At 42.1% G+C, this 19,644-nt stretch overlaps 1 protein-coding gene and 1 long non-coding RNA gene across 37 annotated transcripts in view; both read right to left on the reverse strand.

The window, feature by feature from the left end:
* Positions 1-19,644, reverse strand: part of LOC126999865 (chorion peroxidase-like) — a 68,900-nt gene that overhangs the window by 20,998 nt on the left and 28,258 nt on the right. For 13 of the 36 annotated variants that reach the window (XM_050862954.1, XM_050862959.1, XM_050862958.1 and 10 more), the window contains exons 1-5: positions 2,560-2,668; positions 2,026-2,099; positions 1,691-1,760; positions 1,295-1,469; positions 577-708 (exon numbers count right to left, since the gene is read on the reverse strand). The exons of 2 other annotated variants lie outside the window; for them this stretch is intronic. In XM_050862954.1, coding sequence (XP_050718911.1) covers positions 577-708; positions 1,295-1,469; positions 1,691-1,760; positions 2,026-2,099; positions 2,560-2,653 — 545 coding nt within the window. In that variant the 5' untranslated portion in view covers positions 2,654-2,668. 21 more of the 36 variants (XM_050862970.1, XM_050862961.1, XM_050862965.1 and 18 more) reach the window with 20 other exon arrangements.
* On the reverse strand, positions 12,103-17,580 carry LOC126999873 (uncharacterized). The gene is made up of 2 exons (XR_007753649.1): positions 17,459-17,580; positions 12,103-15,322 (listed from the first exon to the last, which is right to left on the reverse strand). It is a non-coding gene; the product is annotated as an uncharacterized LOC126999873 (long non-coding RNA).

The following is a 19,644-nucleotide window of genomic DNA, read 5'->3' on the forward strand; positions in this document are numbered from 1 at the left end:
TTCATCCTTCCTTTGAGGGGCGTTATATACCTACTTGAAATGGTTGGGAAGATATGCAACTTTCGTGATAGTGAAGAAAAGCGGCTAAGATTTTATTTGCAAGTGATTCTCCCCTCAAGTCATCTGTCATCCTTTTGTTTTTCATCTCATCTTCTCTTCACTACACCTCTCCCCTCGTCTTCACTCTGTCTGCCCGTTCCTCCGTGCTTCCTTCCTTTCCTTCCAGCCTATCTTTATCCTTTATTTTCTTACCTACCTCTTTCCTTTCCCTCCTTCGGCTTCTCCACCACCACCGAACCACCGCCAATATCTCCACCCCACTCATTAGCTCATCTTTCCTTCTTACCTTCCCTCCCTTTCATTTCCCTTGATTCTTCTTACCTCCATTCATCTTTCCCTTTCATCATCTCCCTCTCCTCTCCCCTTCCTCCTTGTCCCTCTGCAGTGATCTATATCCTTCCTTACCTTCTACTTTTCCCTCCCCTTCTCATGCAGTTCCTCCCTCCACCACCAGCCATCCTGACCACAACCACCAGTCCATCACTACCACCACCACCTCCAGCGCCCAATACTCACTCGCCCATCACGGAGGTGGAGGCTTGCACGATGGCCCAGGCCCTCTTGTCCATGTTCCTCGCGCCCTGGCTGATGCGTGACTGGTGCAGATGACCCGACGCCGGTGTTCCCCTCCTCACGAATCTGTTCTCCCTGGTAATGGCACAAGTGTGAAGTCAGGAAGGGAGGAGAGCGAAAGAGTGATAGGGAAATGATACAAGGGAAGAAGGGGTTATGCTATACGTGTGATGCAAGGGAGGGAGGAGTTATGCTATACGTGTGATGCAAGGGAGGGAGGAGTAATGTTATACGTGTGATGCAAGGGAGGAAAGAGTTATGCTATACGTGTGATGCAAGGGAGGAAAGAGTTATGGTATACGTGTCTCCAGCGTGCTATATGGATAAAGAGCAATGTGTCCTGAAATTTGACTAACTAACTGTTTAAAGGGATGACTGTTAAATTGATTAACTGAATGATTAAGTGATGATATTATTGATTGATTTTTTTAGGTAAATATGGACAGGTAATTGAGTGACTGATTGATTGATAGAAGATTGACTGACTGACTAAGAGATCTGACTGGTAAATTGATTGTCTGACTGATAAAGAGACGATATTATTGATTGATTTAAGAGAAATATGGACTGATGATTGAGTGACTGACTGACTGAAGAAAAAACTGATTTTCTTTACTGATTAAATGTACTGAATGAGAAGTAAGCCCAAGACGTCACTCACTGGACCATGCTTTGCTCAAGGGTGGCCAGGCTGCTCACCGCTGAGGTGCCCGCCTGACTCGCCGTAGCCAACTCGCTCTGGGACACTGGCACCAGCGGCTCAGTGAACTGCGTCCTTACATTCACGTTGACCATGCCCGCCTCGGCCCCGGCGGAGGCCGCGGGTCTGGCAGCCGCTATGAGACACAACAACCGCACGTAAGACCAAAAGAGGATAAGGATAGTCATTTTTTTTTATTATTATTTAGAGAAGAATTTCCAAAAAGGGTACAACACAAGTGTTCATCTAGTATGTCGTTTTCGAGGCTTTGATGTGACTCAAAGACGATATGCTCTAACAGAAAGTAATATTACTCAGCGGGAGGCTTGCAGGTTAAGGGAAGGAAGAGTCACTTACCGGCATCAGCGGATTCCTGGGGACAGCACACGCCCTCACTGCCATCACCGAGCTGACAGTTGGCTTGAACCTGAAAGGGAAATGAAGGGAGAATGGAGAGATGTAGAGGAAGAGAGGCGAAAAGGTTTGAACAACATGTCTTCCTTTCTTTTTAATTAGCAAGAGCGTGGGATAATTAATATGCAAGGGGGACGTGGAGGGAAAGACCCGTTCCTAGAGGGGGCGCGGTAGTAAAGAGTTTAAGAACTACTGGTCTAGCCTCTCCATCCGTCTATCCGTCTATTCTCTCACCAGAAAAAAAATATGAAGTGGATTTTCTTTTTTCCTTCACTCACCGAATCGAAGGAGATGGCACAGACGGAGATGGGCTGACAGTCACATGCCCCGCCGCCGCCGCCGGGCTTGCCGCCTAACAAGAGGAAACATTGAAAGTATTAAAAAAAGGTCCCCTCGCCCTGAAGATATAGTAATATATATAAAGACTGTGCTAAATAATGGAATGAGCGACATCTGTATCAATATTGCATGCACTGTATCAACCTTTTCTTCACTTTCTTTTATTATACTGTATGTTTGTTGATGTAGATTTGTTCCAGTTTCAACCTAGTGAACAAAAGACGGAGGAGAAAGAGGACGAAGTGGAGCAAGCCGAAGGAAGGTGAAGAGAGAAATGAATGAGATGGAAAAAAAAGGGAAAAAGAAGGAAAAAAAAGATGGAAGGAGAATGAAGAGGAATATATGAAGACTGAGGAACAGGGTGGAACGATATGTCTATAGGTTTGTCACTGCAACATATCTCTGAGCACCCACTATCCAAACGCACAGACATACACACTCAAAACATGAACACTCAACACAACCAAACGTACACACTTGAACAAACATACAAACACACTCACCAGGGAATTTTATCTGTCCTGCCACCACCCCCACCACCGCCGCCACCATCAGGAACGCCTTCATCTTCGCCGTCCACCTGCTGATCCTCCTGCTGCTGCTACTGCTGAGCCTTTACCTGGTGGGAAGGGAAGAGAGACCTTATTAAGGTGTGTGTAATTCACGTCTAGGTCTGCTGCGGGCCTCTCTCGAGACAGCCAGCCGTTCCCCTACGAAAGGAGTTCAGTGCTCAGTGACCGATCTTTGGGTAGGACTGAGACCACTCACACACAACACACCGCGAGAACGAGGTCACAACTCCTCGCCTTACGTCGCGTACCTACTCACTGCTAGGTGAACAGGGGCTACACGTGAAAGAAGATAAACCCAACTTATCTTCACCCGGTCGGGGAATCGAACCCCTGAGCTACCGGTCTGTGTGTGTGTGTGTGTGTGTGTGTGTGTGTGTGTGTGTGTGTTACTTTATGTTTCCTCGTATATCTCTATTGTCCACATTTTCAGTTACAATAAAACGATGCAGCACAGTAGGATAATACACGATTACGCATAACATTATCATATATTACAAATAAAAATAAATAAAACAGTGTGTGTGTGTGTGTGTGTGTGTGTGTGTTGCTTAAGGTGGGGTTATAAATGGTCGGCCTGAAAAAAAAAAAAAATTGTTATTTTTGGCTTATAAAATTCTGTGAATCTTTATCTTTCTTTTGGTATATGAATGAATCTGATGAAAAATAATACAGTGGTGTGCAAGATGCAATGCAACGTGCTGCAATGAGTTTCCGCGCGGCGCTACGGGCTACATTCCATGTTTCCTCCCCTTTTTAATTATAGGATTTTTTTTACTTGGTCTGTCATGAAACTCTTAGGCTCTCTCTCATCACTGGCTAAAAAAATGGAAAATTTTAACACTCACTATTATATTTTTACATATATCCATAACACTATTTTTTTTTTTTTTTTTATAAATCCAACAAAATACTCTATGTATCCGCCTCAAATGTGTTTTTTCACTATGTTTTATTGATTTTACACGGTAGAACACTGGTTTTTACTTTGAAATATGGCGAAATATGGTAAAATTCGAGTACATGGATTTATGACCCTGTAAAAATTACGTAACCTTGGGTAAACAAAGCACCCTGTTACACATTCAATGAAATTAAGTAAGGGAAACCATGTCTGTTTTTTTCTTCATATCCTGATGTATATATCCTGTGGATATCAAGTCCCTAGGTGGAATAGGCAAAATTCAAAAAATATTTAAACTTCATCGCTTGATATCTCCTTTGCACTTGTTATACACATATCTTCCACTGCAGATTATGAAAGTATGTGTAAGGAATAAAGGCTACTCTCGAAACTATTGTTTGAAGTTGATTTTAATTTTGGAGTAATATTTATTTAAAAAAAATTGTATTATTTCATCAAACTTTAAAAAATATGTTTTACTATTGTATAAAACCAAAAGAGAGTAGCCTTTAAGTTCCTATCCTTCCTGATAAAAATGCTTTTTAAATGAAAGAAATCGGCCCATAAATAAGGGAGGAAATACACTTAGAACATATGGAATTTAAAATGAAATTTGAGATTTTACAACCACCCCTTAATGTCTAGTTCGTAATTCTCTGTTGCCCACGCCTTGAAATATACAGTAGTTAAGTGATGCAGCACAGCAGAATACAGTATTACGCCTATCGTTTTAATACACCATAAAATTTAACAAAGTCGTCCAAATAGAGAAGTGACAACGTTTTCTTTAATAAGTCAAAACACTTTATCACAACATGCATCAAAAACAGTAAAAAACAGATACTGACACTGAAAGGCGACTAAATCAACTCCTTCATTAAGCCTCCACCAGCCACTTCCTTAATCAGTCCCGATAGGAAAAGATTCGACCTCCAGAAAAGGCTAAAGATTTTTTTTTCCTCTTTCAGGTTTAAGGTTTCGGGCAATACAGGACCCACGGTCACTGGCATCCTTTCTCCTTCCTCTGTTTTTTTCTATTATGTAAAGTGTCTGCATGCGTTGTTTCTTCATTTGGTGGAGGATGATTGAGAAAGATGTAAAAGTTATGGTTTTATCTAGACAAAATTTTGATCGCAAGTTTATAATGTTATTGTTTTTATTGTTTTAGGATTTTTGTTGTTTTGTGATCTTGTATTGAATGTCTGGAAAGATTTTGTCAATAAACTACAGCTAAGTTCAGTCAGTTCCTTCGTTAGTCGTGTTTCAAAATTCCCAAACTATTTCTTTATTATTTCGTGTATTCTATCATGGAAAGATTTTGCCAATAGACTGTAATAAATAATAATCCTTCTCTATATTTGGGGGAGGCGGTGGCTGAGTCAACAGAGTGACGGCGCCGTGACGTAAAAAAAAAAATATATATATATATATATATATATATATATATATATATATATATATATATATATATATATATATAGCTAAGTTCTGTTCGTTCCTTCGTTAATGTTTCTGAAATTCCAAACCATTTCTTTATGATTTTATGTATTCTGTTATGGAAGGATTTTGTCAATAAACTATAACACATAATTCTTCTTCAGCAAAGTTCAGAGAGTCCTTCATTGGTCGTGTTTCAGAAATATCAAATAACTATCGTGACCTATAAACACATGCCTGACTACTTGTACTGACATTGATATGAAGAAAAATTCACTAACATTATTCCCCATCAAGTTTGTCCTTGCAATTTTTGTATAAGAGGGAAGAAAAAGAAAAATCATAACGCGATCTAAATGCCCTTCTTCTCCATATTTACACTTTAAAACCCTGGAGTAACGCAGATCATAATCACTCCCTTCGAACTACTTCTAGCTAACACTTTTTTTTACGATCATTATTGTCAACCAAGCGTGTCCTGTGGATTTTCCGTATAAGAGAGAAGAAAAAGAAAACTCATAATACGAAAAAAATACTCTTCTTCTTCACGTACTTAAAGACGATGTATTAACGCAAGTCTTCATCACTCTCTCTACACTACTTCCTAACACCCCATTTTCACTATCCTCACCATCTCTCTCTGTTAATTCACTATTATCATCATAACCTCTCCCTTGCGCATTTGATTTATCTTGTTTTCACTGGCTATGTCCTTCGTTAGTCGGGTTCGGAAGGTCCCCAAACCAATATTACGTCCTATGATAATTTCCCCGAAGTCCCGATTACAAAATGTTGGGATGTCCGTCGAGCCAATTACGTCTAGCGCGGGGAAGCCCTGTAGCAAGTCACCGCTGAAAGCAGTCGCGTGCTTCCCCCCGATGACTCTAAGAAAATGCGGTGCGCCAGGATAGACTCTCTTATTTTGTCATTAATGTTTTCATTGTTGCTGTCCTGTGCTCCCGGTTGTTCCGTGGCGTCTTCTTTGTTTATCTTAATCGTTAAATGTTAATCTTCAATTGTTTGTCCACGTCCTGCTGCAGATCTCACACACATATTGTACACCACATACACCAGCACCCCAATGTCATTTACACTTCACAACATTCACATAAATGCATATACACACAACAACGTTTCTTTTGTGTTTCGTCTATCCCAATGACTTCGAGTAATTTTTGTAATAAAATAATCTTGATGGGTATTGTTTTTTTCTTACCCGTGGACTAACTAGAAGTTTGAGCACTCTTTAAGCACCAACCCTGAAGTGTTGCTATGGTCCAAGGTGGCTTTTAACTTGTGCCGTTGTAAGGGCACATTTCTCCTAGAGTGGTGGACCTGGGTCAGAATATCTGATTCATTCGTCTACCCTCTCCTGGGGCAATAAATCTCACAACCGCTTGGGGTTCGTGAGATTGAGCGTCAGGTCAAGAGAAGCATTACGCCCTTGGGCGTTTTTTTTTATTTTTTTATTTTTTACAAAGAAGGCAGCTCAAGGGCACACAAAAAAAGAAAACAATAAAAAAAAAAGCCCGCTACTCGCTGCTCCTAAAAAAGAAACAAAAGTGGTGGCCGAAAGCAAGATAAAAAACGGGAGGAGAGATGTCCTGATACCCTCCTCTTGAAAGAGTTCAAGTCGTAGGCAGGAGGAAATACAGATGAAGGAAGATTGTTCCAGAGTTTACCAGCATGAGGGATGAAAGAGTGAAGATGCTGGTTAACTCTTGCATAAGGGGTTTGGACAGTATAGGGATGAGCATGAGTAGAAAGTCGAGTGCAGCGGGGCCGCGGGAGGGGGGGAGGCATGCAGTTAGCAAGTTCAGAAGAGCAGTCAGCGTGGAAATATCGATAGAAGATAGAAAGAGAGGCAAAATTGCGGCGGAATTTAAGAGGTAGAAGACTATCAGTATGAGGAGAGCTGATGAGACGAAGAGCCTTAGCCTCCACTCTGTCCAGAAGAGCTGTGTGAGTGGAGCCCCCCCACACATGAGATGCATACTCCATACGAGGGCGGACAAGGCCCCTGTATATGGACAGCAACTGTGCAGGGGAGAAGAACTGGCGGAGACGGTACAGAACGCCCAGCCTCGAGGAAGCTGATTTAGTAAGAGTTTAGTAAGAGTTAGAGTTGCCACCTACAGGGTTTTCCCCCGCCCTCCCCGACACCCAATGTGCCCCCTCCTCCAGGCACCTTCTGTGCATCCTTCAGGCACCTTCTGTGCCCCCTTCAGGCACCTTCTGTGCGCCCTTAGAAATGTTTTTTCCGCATCACTCTACGCGCCCTTCTGGCGCTCCTCCCAGTGCTCGCCCACCCACCCCCACCCCTCCTCCTCCTCGCCCTTCCGCTGGTATACGGTGACTGAGACACGCAAACACAGTGCGACGTACTACCCACTGAGACAAGCAAACACAGTGCTACATAAGACTCAGTGAACACGCAAACACAGTGTGACGCTCCCCACTGGATTACTCACCGCCCTGTGGATTACTCACCGCCCTTTTGGATTTCTTTACGCTCCTGTGGATTCCTTACGTTCAGCACGCAGTACATACACAAAGATACACGGAGATGATTATTATTATTATTATTATTATTATTATTATTATTATTATTATTATTAGTAGTAGTAGTATTATTATTATTATTATTATTATTATTATTATTATTATTATTAGTAGTAGTAGTAGTAGTAGTAGTAGTTTATTACTTGGAGGAACGAGAAAGATGACGCTTGTAACAGTGCAGCAAGCAAGGTAGGCAGCGTCAGGGGTCTTAGGTCAGGGGTGGGAGGGGGGGAAGAGAGGGGGGTAGAAGAACCAGTCCGCCACGATGCCTGGGGCTACAAAACAGGAGGAGGAGGAAGAGCAGGAGTGTGGGGGGGGGGTATATGATTGCGCTGAAGTAGGAAATAATTAGTTGCTCACTCGCAGCAATGACAAGGTTCTGCCGACGGGAAAATGTTCAACAAACCCCCAGAGGACAAATCTCCCTTAGGACAAACCTTCCTAGGACAACCTCCCCCAAGGACAAAATACCCAGAAAATAAAGAAAAAGAGGAAAAAAATAATTCTAATAATAAAGTATGAACACAAAGCATTATATATAGCTGGGGAGGTTTTGTTTTATTTTGCAATTTTAACTGAGAGCGTTTATGCTAATATGTTTTCACACAAAGGAAAGTAGTCTGGGCTTCCATGGAGTCTTATTGGAGGAACCCGTGGTCCCTAAACGCAGCGGGTGTGCCCACCGAACATGTAATCTACTCCTGGTGGAGGTGTGACGGCCACAGCAAGTGCGAGGACGGGAGCGACGAGCTGACCTGTATTGTCGGTAAATTTCTAGATTGTCACTCGTGGGACACTATCTGACGAAATTATTTTTTTTTCTGATCGATTTCGGTGTGTTTTGAAATAATCTGCTAACTGTTTCTGTCGCAAATCATTGTCACTAAAAAAAAAAAAAAAGGTAAAGGTTCGATCAGTATAACTCCGGCGCCTTAATTTTGGTCTACTTTCTTCTAAACCTTTACAAAACCATTTCTATACATACAATACCTAGTAGAAAGTGGCGGACAAATACCGCCACCTGTTTTAGGGTGGTTAGTGATGGTAGTGAAAAGATATATACCTACATGTTTTGGTGGCGGCGGCGGCCAATAGGAGGTGAGCAGTGCTGCCAACGATCCAATGCTTGGTTAGCGATTAGCCCACGCATGTGAGACCCAGGTCCACCACGCGTGGTTATTTATATATATTTTTTTAGAACACGCACCTTTATCCAAAGGGCTTTGTGAAGGTTTGGGCCGGGTATAGTATTAGGTAAAGGAGCGTGTTCTAAAAAAAAATAAAAAATAAAAACACGCGTGGTGGTCCTGATTCTCACATGCGTGGGCTAATCGCTAACTAAGCGTTCCACCGCTAACCTTGCGTACCATAGCTAACCGGATCGTTGGCAACACTGCTCACCTACCAATGTCCGTGACGTAAATATTTACGACAATTTCTTATATCACAAGAACGAGCGATTTCCGACCTCAAAGCAATACGGCATGTGTTGTATGGACATTGAACCCTTCATAGAGTACCAAGGCGTTCGTGGGTGTGAAAGTGGTGACAATATAGAATAATATCGTATTATCAACCTCCTTCTTTAAGGAGCTCTTTTTTCTTCAATAACGTGATAACAATTCGGTTAACTAAAGAATAATCGTATATTGCACCAAACTGCAATTAGAATTTTACTACGTTGCAAAATGGGATCGCAATTTAATATTCTAGTAATAATTAAAACATGTCACTATGTTCTTGCTTTCATGCACGAGCGTATGAGGTATACAAGATAACTATCAATGTGACAGTTTTGGGCAATGATTGATAGTGACGGTTATAGGGAGAGACTGACAGCGATAGCTCAAGAACAGTGACAGCTTGCCAAGAGTACCACAATAAAAATAATGATACCACTACAACAGAACACAACACAAACCTACAACACGGCGCTCGAAACAGTACCACATTCCCTATACCAAAACAAAACCCCGTTGCGAGAAAAAAAAAAATCCAGCTCCTCCTCTTAGCCCTACGTACTCATTACTCATACCTGTCCTCTCATTCCCCACCCACCACCCACCCACGTACTCCTCACCACACACACCACACACACTACACACTCACCACACAGATACGCCAGTCCTCGTCGACAGACCGACTTGGTCGGCTAGATTTCGATCGTGCTCCCCCGTTCAGGAAGGAAGCAATGTTTTCCCTGGACAAGGGCCCGTTTCCCCTAGTGATACTAAGGGATAAATCTTTTGACTGACTTACCACAAGTCTTGCCTAATCGGAGGCGTGGCGTGGTCTGATCGGAGATGCTCGGAACACGCCGGTCTCGTCTCGCCCCTCCAGTCGGTAAGTGTGTCCTGTTGCCAGCGTCCCCAGCACAGGTAGACTCACTTCCCTCTCAGTTACCAGGGAGAGCTAATGAAAACCTTTTGTTACCTCATGGCACAGGTGGATTCAAGCCATTTCTTCATCCTTTTGGCCACGTAGAAAGTGTACTCACTGTCTCCCATATCACCGTTTTATTTATTTATTTATAATCGTGTTTCTCAAATGAGATAGACTCACTAGGAAAACGAGACGTAAACCAGCTTTGGATTTACCCATGCACTCCTTTGTCCTTGTCTGTTCCTCCCACCCTTCCCCCTCCTATCCTCATTACCAACCATCCCTTGCCTTCTCCTCCTCCTCCTCCTCCAGAAGCCGCTTGAAAAATGGGAGGGAGAACGAGCCATAGGAGGGTGAGGTGATGATGATGGCGCAGCGTGTGTGTGTGTGTGTGTGTGTGTGTGTGTGTGTGTGTGTGTGTTGATTATGCGGTTCAGTTCTGGTCACCTTATTATAGAATGGATATCAAAATGTTAGAATCGGTGCAGAGGAGGATGACTAAGATGATTCAAGGGTTACGAAACTTGCCATACGAGGTAAGACTCAAACACTTAAACTTGCATTCTCAAGAAAAGCGAAAGGGTGCGAGGAGACATGATCTAGGTTTATAAATGGATGAAGGACTTTAGTAAGGGAGATATTCATAAGGTTCTGTTGGTAAGAGAACCAGGTAGGACACGTAATAATGAGTTTAAACTGGATAGATTCTCTCTCTCTCTCTCTCTCTCTCTCTCTCTCTCTCTCTCTCTCTCTCTCTCTCTCTCTCTCTCTCTCTCTCTCTCTCTCTCTCTCTCTCTCTCTCTCGTTTCGTTTTGTTTTCCTCTACTTTATTTCCATTTCCTTCTGCTGCTATATTCCTTCGTTTCTGAGTTTGTCTTCTTTCGCTTTTCTTTCTTTCTTCCTTTTCCTTTCCTTTCTCATAACTCCCGTTTCTACACTCTACCTTTATGACTTTTTTCCATTCCACTCCTTTCCTTTCGTCTCTTTTCTTTTCTTTTCTTTTCCTTTCCTTCCCTTTCCTCTCTTGTCCTTCCCTTTCCTTCCCTTTCCCTTTCCTTTCCTTCCCTATCCTTTCTTGTTAATTCCAATCCATTCCTTTCTTGTTCATTCCTTTCCTATCCTATCTTTTCATTTCCTCTTCATTCCTTACCATTCCTTTCCTTCCCAGTCCTATCCTTTCCTCCCCAATCTTTATATTTCTTGTTTATCCTCTCCATTCCTGTCCTCTGTTGCCATGGTCAAAAAGTGGGCGACGAGTCTCCGCTCCCAAACACATGAAAAAAACAAGTCTCAGTGTATACATACACCTCGCCTATGTTTTTTTTTTTCTGAGCTTGAGGCGAGTGTGGGGAAACATTGCCAGGAACCAGCTCCACTCGGCGACCTCCTGCCTCTCCCAACAACTTGCCTATACGTTTTCCTACTCTCCTACCTGCTTGCCGGAACACATGAGCTAATTTTGACGCAGGTAATGACTATGAAAGGGGTAGAGGAAACTGGATGAAAGGGGGAAGGCATAGAATGAGAAAACAAGGGAGGATGAGGAGGTGAACGAAGGGAAAGGAGGAAGAGAAGGGAGGATAAGGAAGTGAAAGAGGAGAAAGCAGGAGAGGAGGAAGAGAAGGGAGGATGAGGAAGTGAAAGAGGGGGAATGAGGAAAGAAGAAAAAAATAGATGGAGATATAGAAAGCCAGGAGACATATATGAGGAGAGAGGAGACATGTGGGGGAGAGGAGTGATGGAGATTGAAGTATAGAAGGCAAGAAGGAAAATGTGGAGAGAAGAGTCATGGAAATAGAGGAAGAGAGGGCAGGAAACTTATGTGGGGAGAAGAGTGATGGGGATAGAGGAAGAGAAAGCAGGACACAGAGAGGAAAACCAATGAGGAGGTAGAATGAGTGCATAAGAGAGGAAGAACTTCAGAATTGAATGTGTTTGGCAGTCGACAGACAAATAAGCGCAGGTACACGCCTCGACCAGTACCCCCAGCCAACATGCTCCTGACGAACTCAGTAAAAAAACAAGGTGTCTAGAAAAGAATCCTCGGGCTGAGGTGGGGTCGCAGCCGGGTTGCCAGGTTTTCTATCACGAAAAATGCCTTTTGACCAAATTCTACTAAAAACTGCCATTTTTTTCTGAATATGCAAAGAAATATGCCAACCTTTATATTTTCACTGTGCAAATTTATTGCATTCTCTTTAACAAGGAAGGTATATAACTTGACTAATTAAAATATAACAACATCACATAAAATCAATATAAAATGCTTATCATTCATATCCATCATCAGTAAATTCCAATACTTTAATAAATCACCATCCTTTAAAATATACGAAGCTACTCTTCGCAATGTGATAAAAAGAAAAAGATATTAACACGTAAAACCAAATATATTACATTTTCCTCTTTAACTTGGAAGTCATATAACGATTGAATAAATAATACAAAATAGTATCACATACATCGAATATCAAAATGCATATTATTCATGTCCATCATCATTGAATTTCAATATTGTTATTAATCACTATCTTCTGAGACATACCCTATCTACTTTGTAGGCTGTAAAAGAAAGAAAAGAAAGATGTTAACACAAAATCAAATATATTACTTCCTACTATTCATGATAGATGTTTATTGAAGTTCTTAAATAACCTGTGAGACATCCTTTACAATAAAGTTAAACCCATTAAACTCTAAAATAAATGAAGGATTTAGTTTTTATGATTTTGAAGGGAAGACAGCCTTGGAACCAAATTGCAGTGACAGCTTACAGAAGGCTTCTACAGACCCATCACTAGACTCTTTCACGCACACATTTTTTCCCCATTCATCTTTTTAAATTTTCTGGAGGAGTCATTTAAACTCTTCCATTTTTTTGGACATAATTGTGTACGTTTGTCGCAAGTTAGACGAAATAGGGTTCAGATTCGTTTTATCAACGTGCCATATTTCATTACCTACCTAATGAAACATTCATATATCTTTTCTACAAACGTTCAACAATCATGGAAACGCTTTTTAAATCAAGTTCAAGAACCATTTTTTTATTGTTCAAAATAGGAAATAATTACGGCAACCACTGGCTAGGCGCGCCCAAGGTTCCTCAAGGTTCCATGAAGAACCTTGGGCGCGCCATGGCTGTAAACGGACCCAAACGCTGCGTGAGGTAAGTCTCACAGATTTGTTCGGTTTTGTTCGGTTAAGTTTGCTTAGGTCAGGTTAGGTTTGGTTTGGTTGTAATTGCACTGGTGACTAGTGGCAAGAACATTTTAATTCTGGGTATATACATTTTGATGCATTTTTAAATGGAGATTTTTTTTTTCGACTTGAAAATCTGTTATATTCATGCTCCATGATAAAATTTGGATTTGCATAAAAATAACAGGTTTTCAAGGAAAAAAAGAATGTCCATGTTAAAGAGCACCAAAAAAACACCCAGAATTAAAATGTTCTTGTCCAAGTTTGAGCAACGTTAATGAAACGAATCTTTACCCGAAATAGCAACCCATCCCACACCGCCAGCTGGTCACTCAACAAGGCAGCCTTGTTATGAGAAGACTCCTAAAACAAAACAAATACTGGACATTACAATCTATTTATTAATATGATTAACGTTCAGGCCACCTCCATCACTCACCAAAAGTCAACAGACAAGCAGATACAGAAAGAAAACTGTCTGTTTCTTGCAGCAAACGTGCCTGCTACACCGCGTACCTGTGTGCGTCAGCCGGGCCACACCTACAACCCCACTCGTGGCAGTGAATACTTGAGGGAGGGCTGTCATGCTGTGTTCTGCGCAGGTGGCCTGAAGTTTATATAGAGAGCCATTCTGTCCCACATTACACACACAGAAGGCAGCCTCCATATCTACAGTATAGTCAAGGGATGCAGTAGACTGGCTCCTCACCGTGTATCTTCCGTTGCCTAGGGGAGTGACGGCTAGAAGGGACAGTGTTCCCATACTTGTGTTCTTTGTCCTCCGGCTTCCTACAGCAACGTTTGTAAGTCTCTTCTTCATATAGGAGTCAAAAATTTCAACCATGAAAATCATGAGTTGAACTGTTATATGCTTTGCACCTAAAAAAAAAAAAAAAAAAAAAAAAAATGACATTGTATATACACACACACACACACACACACACACACACACACACACACACACAGAGAGAGAGAGAGAGAGAGAGAGAGAGAGAGAGAGAGAGAGAGAGAGAGAGAGAGAGAGAGATAGAGAGAGAGAGAGAGAGAGAGAGAGAGAGAGAGAGAGAGAGAGAGAGAGAGAGAGAGAGAGAGAGAGAGAGAGAGAGAGAGAGAGAGAGAGAGAGAGAGAGAGAGAGAGAGAGAGAGAGAGAGAGAGAGAGAGAGAGAGAGAGAGAGAGAGAGAGAGAGAGAGAGAGAGAGAGAGAGAGAGGCAAATATATTTCTACGATAAGAAAAATGCTATCAATCAGTGAAATACCAACAAACACACACACACACACACACACACACACACACACACACGCGCGCGCGCGCGAAAGAAGACAGAAAATAACACTATCAGTAGGTGAAGGTGTGTGCGAGTGTGTCGGGGAGGTCTGTTTGAGACCCCTTCAAAGAGTGTCGCTCACCCGTTCTCGCTGCCCTGCACAGTACTGTGGTACACTATATAATTATGCAACCGGGCCATCGTCAGGAGTGAAAGTGAACCTTTAAGGGGAACTAAGGTTTGGGTGACTTGAATTAAATACTACTGGAATCATCGTTCCTATCTCATTCTATAAATAATTGTATTGCAGATAAGTCTTTTAAAGCATTAATGTATTAACAAAAATATACCAGGAAAATGCCAACCAAAAGATTTTTCTGCGAAACACAGTAAAAAAGTGCCAAAAATGTAGATTTTGGCATTGGAAAATTAGAAGGCAGGAAACAGCACCTATTTCAAATCATATTCGTTATTGCTGCCAAAGCTGAATTATGAGTGGGATGCATGACCCACTATTACCGTGCATAGTGTTAGGTTATTTATAAATAATAATAAATAGCCGTAGGGCGTTTAGTGTAAGTGTTACACAGAAAACGAGATGTCAGTGTGGCGAGAGCTGGCACCTTGACCGCAGCTGAGGCTTGTGGGTCTTGGCGCTCCCCGCGCCATCTTCTTCCGAGACTCCAACGCGACAAGACGTCGATCCTCACCATCCTTCCGTGCCACGTGTCCATCGTGGTGGTTACCTGCCTTTGTAGTATCCACAAGTCGAGAGTGACTGTGTGCTGCAGGCGAGGGAACCCTTTGGAAGGTCGAGAGGCGGCGTGTTGCAGAGAGGAACGAGAGAGGATTGAAGAAGGAGTCCAGGGCTCCAGACCACGAGGTAGATCAGGTGTGGCTCCCGCTTCGCCCACCTACAGTTAAGTAATCTATTTGCATAGGATGTTTTAAGATAGATAGATAGGTTGCTGTGTGCCTGAAATTAATTAATTAACTCTTAATTTCCAGCGAGTTTCTTTGTTGCTTTAAATAAACTTAAGAGCAGGTTCATCTGGTCTTTGCTTGTCCTATGAGTGTGTGACTGGTCATAAAAATAAATAATTAAAGGACTAGAAGGGGCTATGAGTCTGAGAACTCCATTTTCAGATATTTTATTTTATATTTTTTTATTGTTGAGAATTTACGGGATTTTCGGAAGTTCAGACCTTTCAAGAACCCCACAAAGAGTAATCAACTTGGTAACATTACAGATCATCATCCTGGGAAATGAAACTCATAATCGCAGTTAAAAGAAAAATATGAGCCACTAAAAAACATTAACTTAATGTCATCTGTCCCCAAACGTACGAATATGAACAATTTTCTTCTCCTGCAACCTACTGAGCCCCTGCCCTCCAGCATCCTGCGATAAGGCTGGCATCCCGGCCTGTTACGATCCCCGCCTGGCTGTCCGCTAAGCAATCATTCGGTACTCGGTTCTAAAGAGTAATTAGAACCGAATGAATGAGATTGCAGTAAGTACTCGGTTCCCCCGTCCCTACAAGATTCACTTATTACCTGTACATTCTTTAACTTCTTTCGTTAAGCGCGGCTATCTGGCAGTGCTCGGGGCTGGGGGGCGACGCCCTGCTTGCATTTTAACCCTGGCTCGCCTTCACATCAGTTTACTTCGGTTATTCAAAAATTCCAACGCTAGTCCTACAGGGAAACTTACCTATACATATCCACATAGCTAACAAACAATATTTCTTATTAGTTAAATATGCGTAGCTTTTCTATAAATATAAGGTTTTATTTGAATTTCTTTTCAAAATGTAATTTTAGATTTAATCTTTAAATGATATAAGCTTTGTTTAAATTTAAAATGGCAACTTTGTTAGAGATATATATAAATTAAGATGTACGTACAAAGTAATACAGCTAACCAAGTAATGGAAACATTCTCTGTCCCTGCTGCGATGAAACGCAATGTATGAGAAACTATTGTATTTTAGTGGTGGTTAGTGTTGAATGATGTGGTGGTTTTATATTTGTGTCAAATAAAGAAGGGATAGTGAGGAGGGGGACAGGTGTTGGTGGTGGAGGAGAGAGCAGTTGTGGTGGTAGGTGCTCTCCCTTATATGCCGTATCTTCAATGATTGGTCAAAACAATGAAATTCACTATCATTGGCAATTATTAAATCACATAGAGCAGACAAAACTGGGATCCCTGTTGTCTGGCGGCTGCGGTGAGAAACTCTTGGGGTTGGCTGTGCATCCCGTCAGCTATCAGCCCAAACTGATCAGGAAAAGAAAAATCGCATTTAACTCATTCCTTCACCCTGCTGACTCCTAAGGGCCGCCAACTGACCTGAAGAGACTCATACCAAGGCTCCATGCCCCCATTACTACACCTCATTACTGTCTCCGAGTATATTTTTGTATCCACTTTAACTTTTCTCCTTAATTTTTTCACTCTTTCACACCATGTCATTTAGCACATACGCGTGCTCACGTGTGTGTGTGTGTGTGTGTGTGTGTGTGTGTGTGTGTGTGTTAATCGGGGCACCACCATAACCTTTCCTGCCCTCCCATTACTTTACCTTCACTATTAACGCAAAAAATATTATAAAAACACAATAACCATTCCCAATTCTACCTTTGTGTGTGTGTGTGTGTGTGTGTGTGTGTGTGTGTGTGTAAAATATTCATTGCTTCGATCATGGTATCGCTTGGTAACAACTCGCTTCGCCTTGGCAGAACCTATGTTTTGTTGTGCCAGCCACCTACATAACCCTGCTACTTACCTCAAAGAACAAAAACATTTAGGCAAAATTAGGGGAAATACCAAATACAATACAACCAAACGAGTGAAATAAAACTAATATCAAATACTGAGCTGATCGAAGCCTCAAAACGTCGCTTCTGAAACATGCTCTGGGTAACATGAAAGATGACTGTGGGCTGTACAAATAGGCTACATTACTTCATATTACTAAGTCAAATCGGGTAAGGTCAGGGTCACGTTAGTCTTACAAACCCCCATCACAAGGATCATAGCAAAAGCCTACCAATTAAGTAGCACCTGACGACGTCCTCACCTCACCAGGAAAGATTGCTACTGAGAGTGAGGGAAAACACCGCTAGGAGTCTCTGCCTCTCTCGCCTTCCTCACGTGGCGTTTGGTGATTGGCTGAGTGACGTAAGAGAGAGAGAATTACATAGAATTACTTAGAAAATCAGACCACACAGACCCCATGGGCCAGACTTGGTGGTCTGTCCTTAAACCTAAGTGATTTTACATTAATCAGAAGGCTCCAAAACGCTGCATTTCTAAGGCTCCAAAAGAGATTTACATAGATTTACATAGAAAATCAGGAGAGAGGAGGAGAGGAAGAGATGTGAGGTGAGTAAAGAGGGGAAAGAGAGGTGAGTGAGGTGTGTGAGATCAAGGAGGGTTAGGAAATAGATGAGGTGGGAGAGAGAGGAGAAGAGATGTGAGGAGAGAGAGAGAGAGAGAGAGAGAGAGAGAGAGAGAGAGAGAGAGATATAAATAATGTAACAAACACGTGTATAAAACAGTTCATCTTCATTTATTTTATTTCTTTCTTCACAAATTAAAAGTGCACACACACACACACACACACACACACACACACACACACACACACACACACACACACACACGAATGCCTTTTTTTCTTCTTTTACAGGCAACTCGTGACAATGGCAAAACTTACGACATTTACGCGTAACTAATTTAAATCGTTATGTAAAAAGTTATTCATTAGAGGCATATACTTTTTTTTTTACTGTATGTGTGTGTGTGTGTGTGTGTGTGTGTGTGTGTGTGTGTGTGTGTGTGTGTGTCAAATGTGCTGATTATGTTTATTTATTTTTTGATCCTTCTGAGAGAGAGAGAGAGAGAGAGAGAGAGAGAGAGAGAGAGAGAGAGAGAGAGAGAGAGAGAGAGAGAGAGAGAGAGAGAGAGAGAGAGAGAGAGAGAGAGAGAGAGAGAGAGAGAGAGAGAGAGAAGCACAGAAAGGGGAGGCCAGGAAAAAAAAAACGAGAAAAGGTCAGGAGGCAACGAGACAAAACATATTGAAGCAGTGTGAATGTTGTTGTTGTTGTTGTTGTTGTTGTTGTTGTTGTTGTTGTTGTTGTTGTTGTTGTTGTTGTTGAGTACCAATCACCACAAAAAACTTCGAATCGTCGTGTTGTTGTTGTTGTTCAGTCCCGTTTCAGAGTGGTACAGAGGAACTTCCGAGCATCCTTATCCCTTTCTTGTCTCTGCAGGAGCTTCATAGGGGTTTCAGGTGGCTTCTGCAGAGGTCCTAGTTACGCCAAGCACTCAAGTCCACCTGAGGAATGCTGAAGCTGTTGCAGGGGCGAGGGCGGTTGCTGCAGGGGAAGGAATGGAAGAGGATGAGATTACGGCGGTTTGGGGACAGATTTGAAGTGAAACGAAAAGGGGTTCAATATTATCAAGGAAGAAAGTGATTGTTTCATGGTACTACTACTACTACTACTACTACTACTACTACTACTACTACTGTTGCTTATTCTCCTTCAATTCCTACTTCTCCTCCCTCTCCTTCCTTCTTATCCTCCCCCTCCTCCTCCTCCTCCCTACTACTACTACTACTACTACTACTACTACTACTACTGCTACTACTACTATAATAATAATGATAATAATACTGATGCTTATTCTCCTTCAATTCCTTCTTCTCCTCCCTCTCCTTCCTTCTTATCCTCTCCCTCCGCCTCCTCCCTATTACTATTACTACTACTACTACTACTACTACTACTACTACTACTACTACTATTACCACTACCACTACCACCACTACTATTACAACTACTGCTACTGTCCTCCTCCTTATCCTTATCCTCCTCCTTCTCTTCACCTGTAGCGCAGCTGACTTGCCTGATGGGTAAGTCAACCATAACTCACTCTGCGAGGGGGATACCTCTTTGGTTGACTGGTTATGGAGTGGCTCTCCCGTCTCGCTGGTTGCGAGTTCGATCCCCGGCGCCGGCAAAACCTTTCCTTGTCTGGATTAATTTCTCGTGTGTTTCGTTACACATAGTGGTCGTGTGTGAGTGTAGTAAAGATAAAATTCTGGCATTTCACTGGTGACAAAGGGGTGGGCATCCTCTCTTGTGATTCTGTTCTGTCTCCCCGAAGGAGTAACAGGTAAAGTGATGGTCCATGCTCTCCGAAAAGTTCATAGAAAATGGGAAATTTCAAACA

The sequence above is a fragment of the Eriocheir sinensis genome, chromosome 17 (assembly GCF_024679095.1).
Source record: "Eriocheir sinensis breed Jianghai 21 chromosome 17, ASM2467909v1, whole genome shotgun sequence".
Classification (NCBI taxonomy): Eukaryota; Metazoa; Arthropoda; class Malacostraca; order Decapoda; family Varunidae; genus Eriocheir; species Eriocheir sinensis.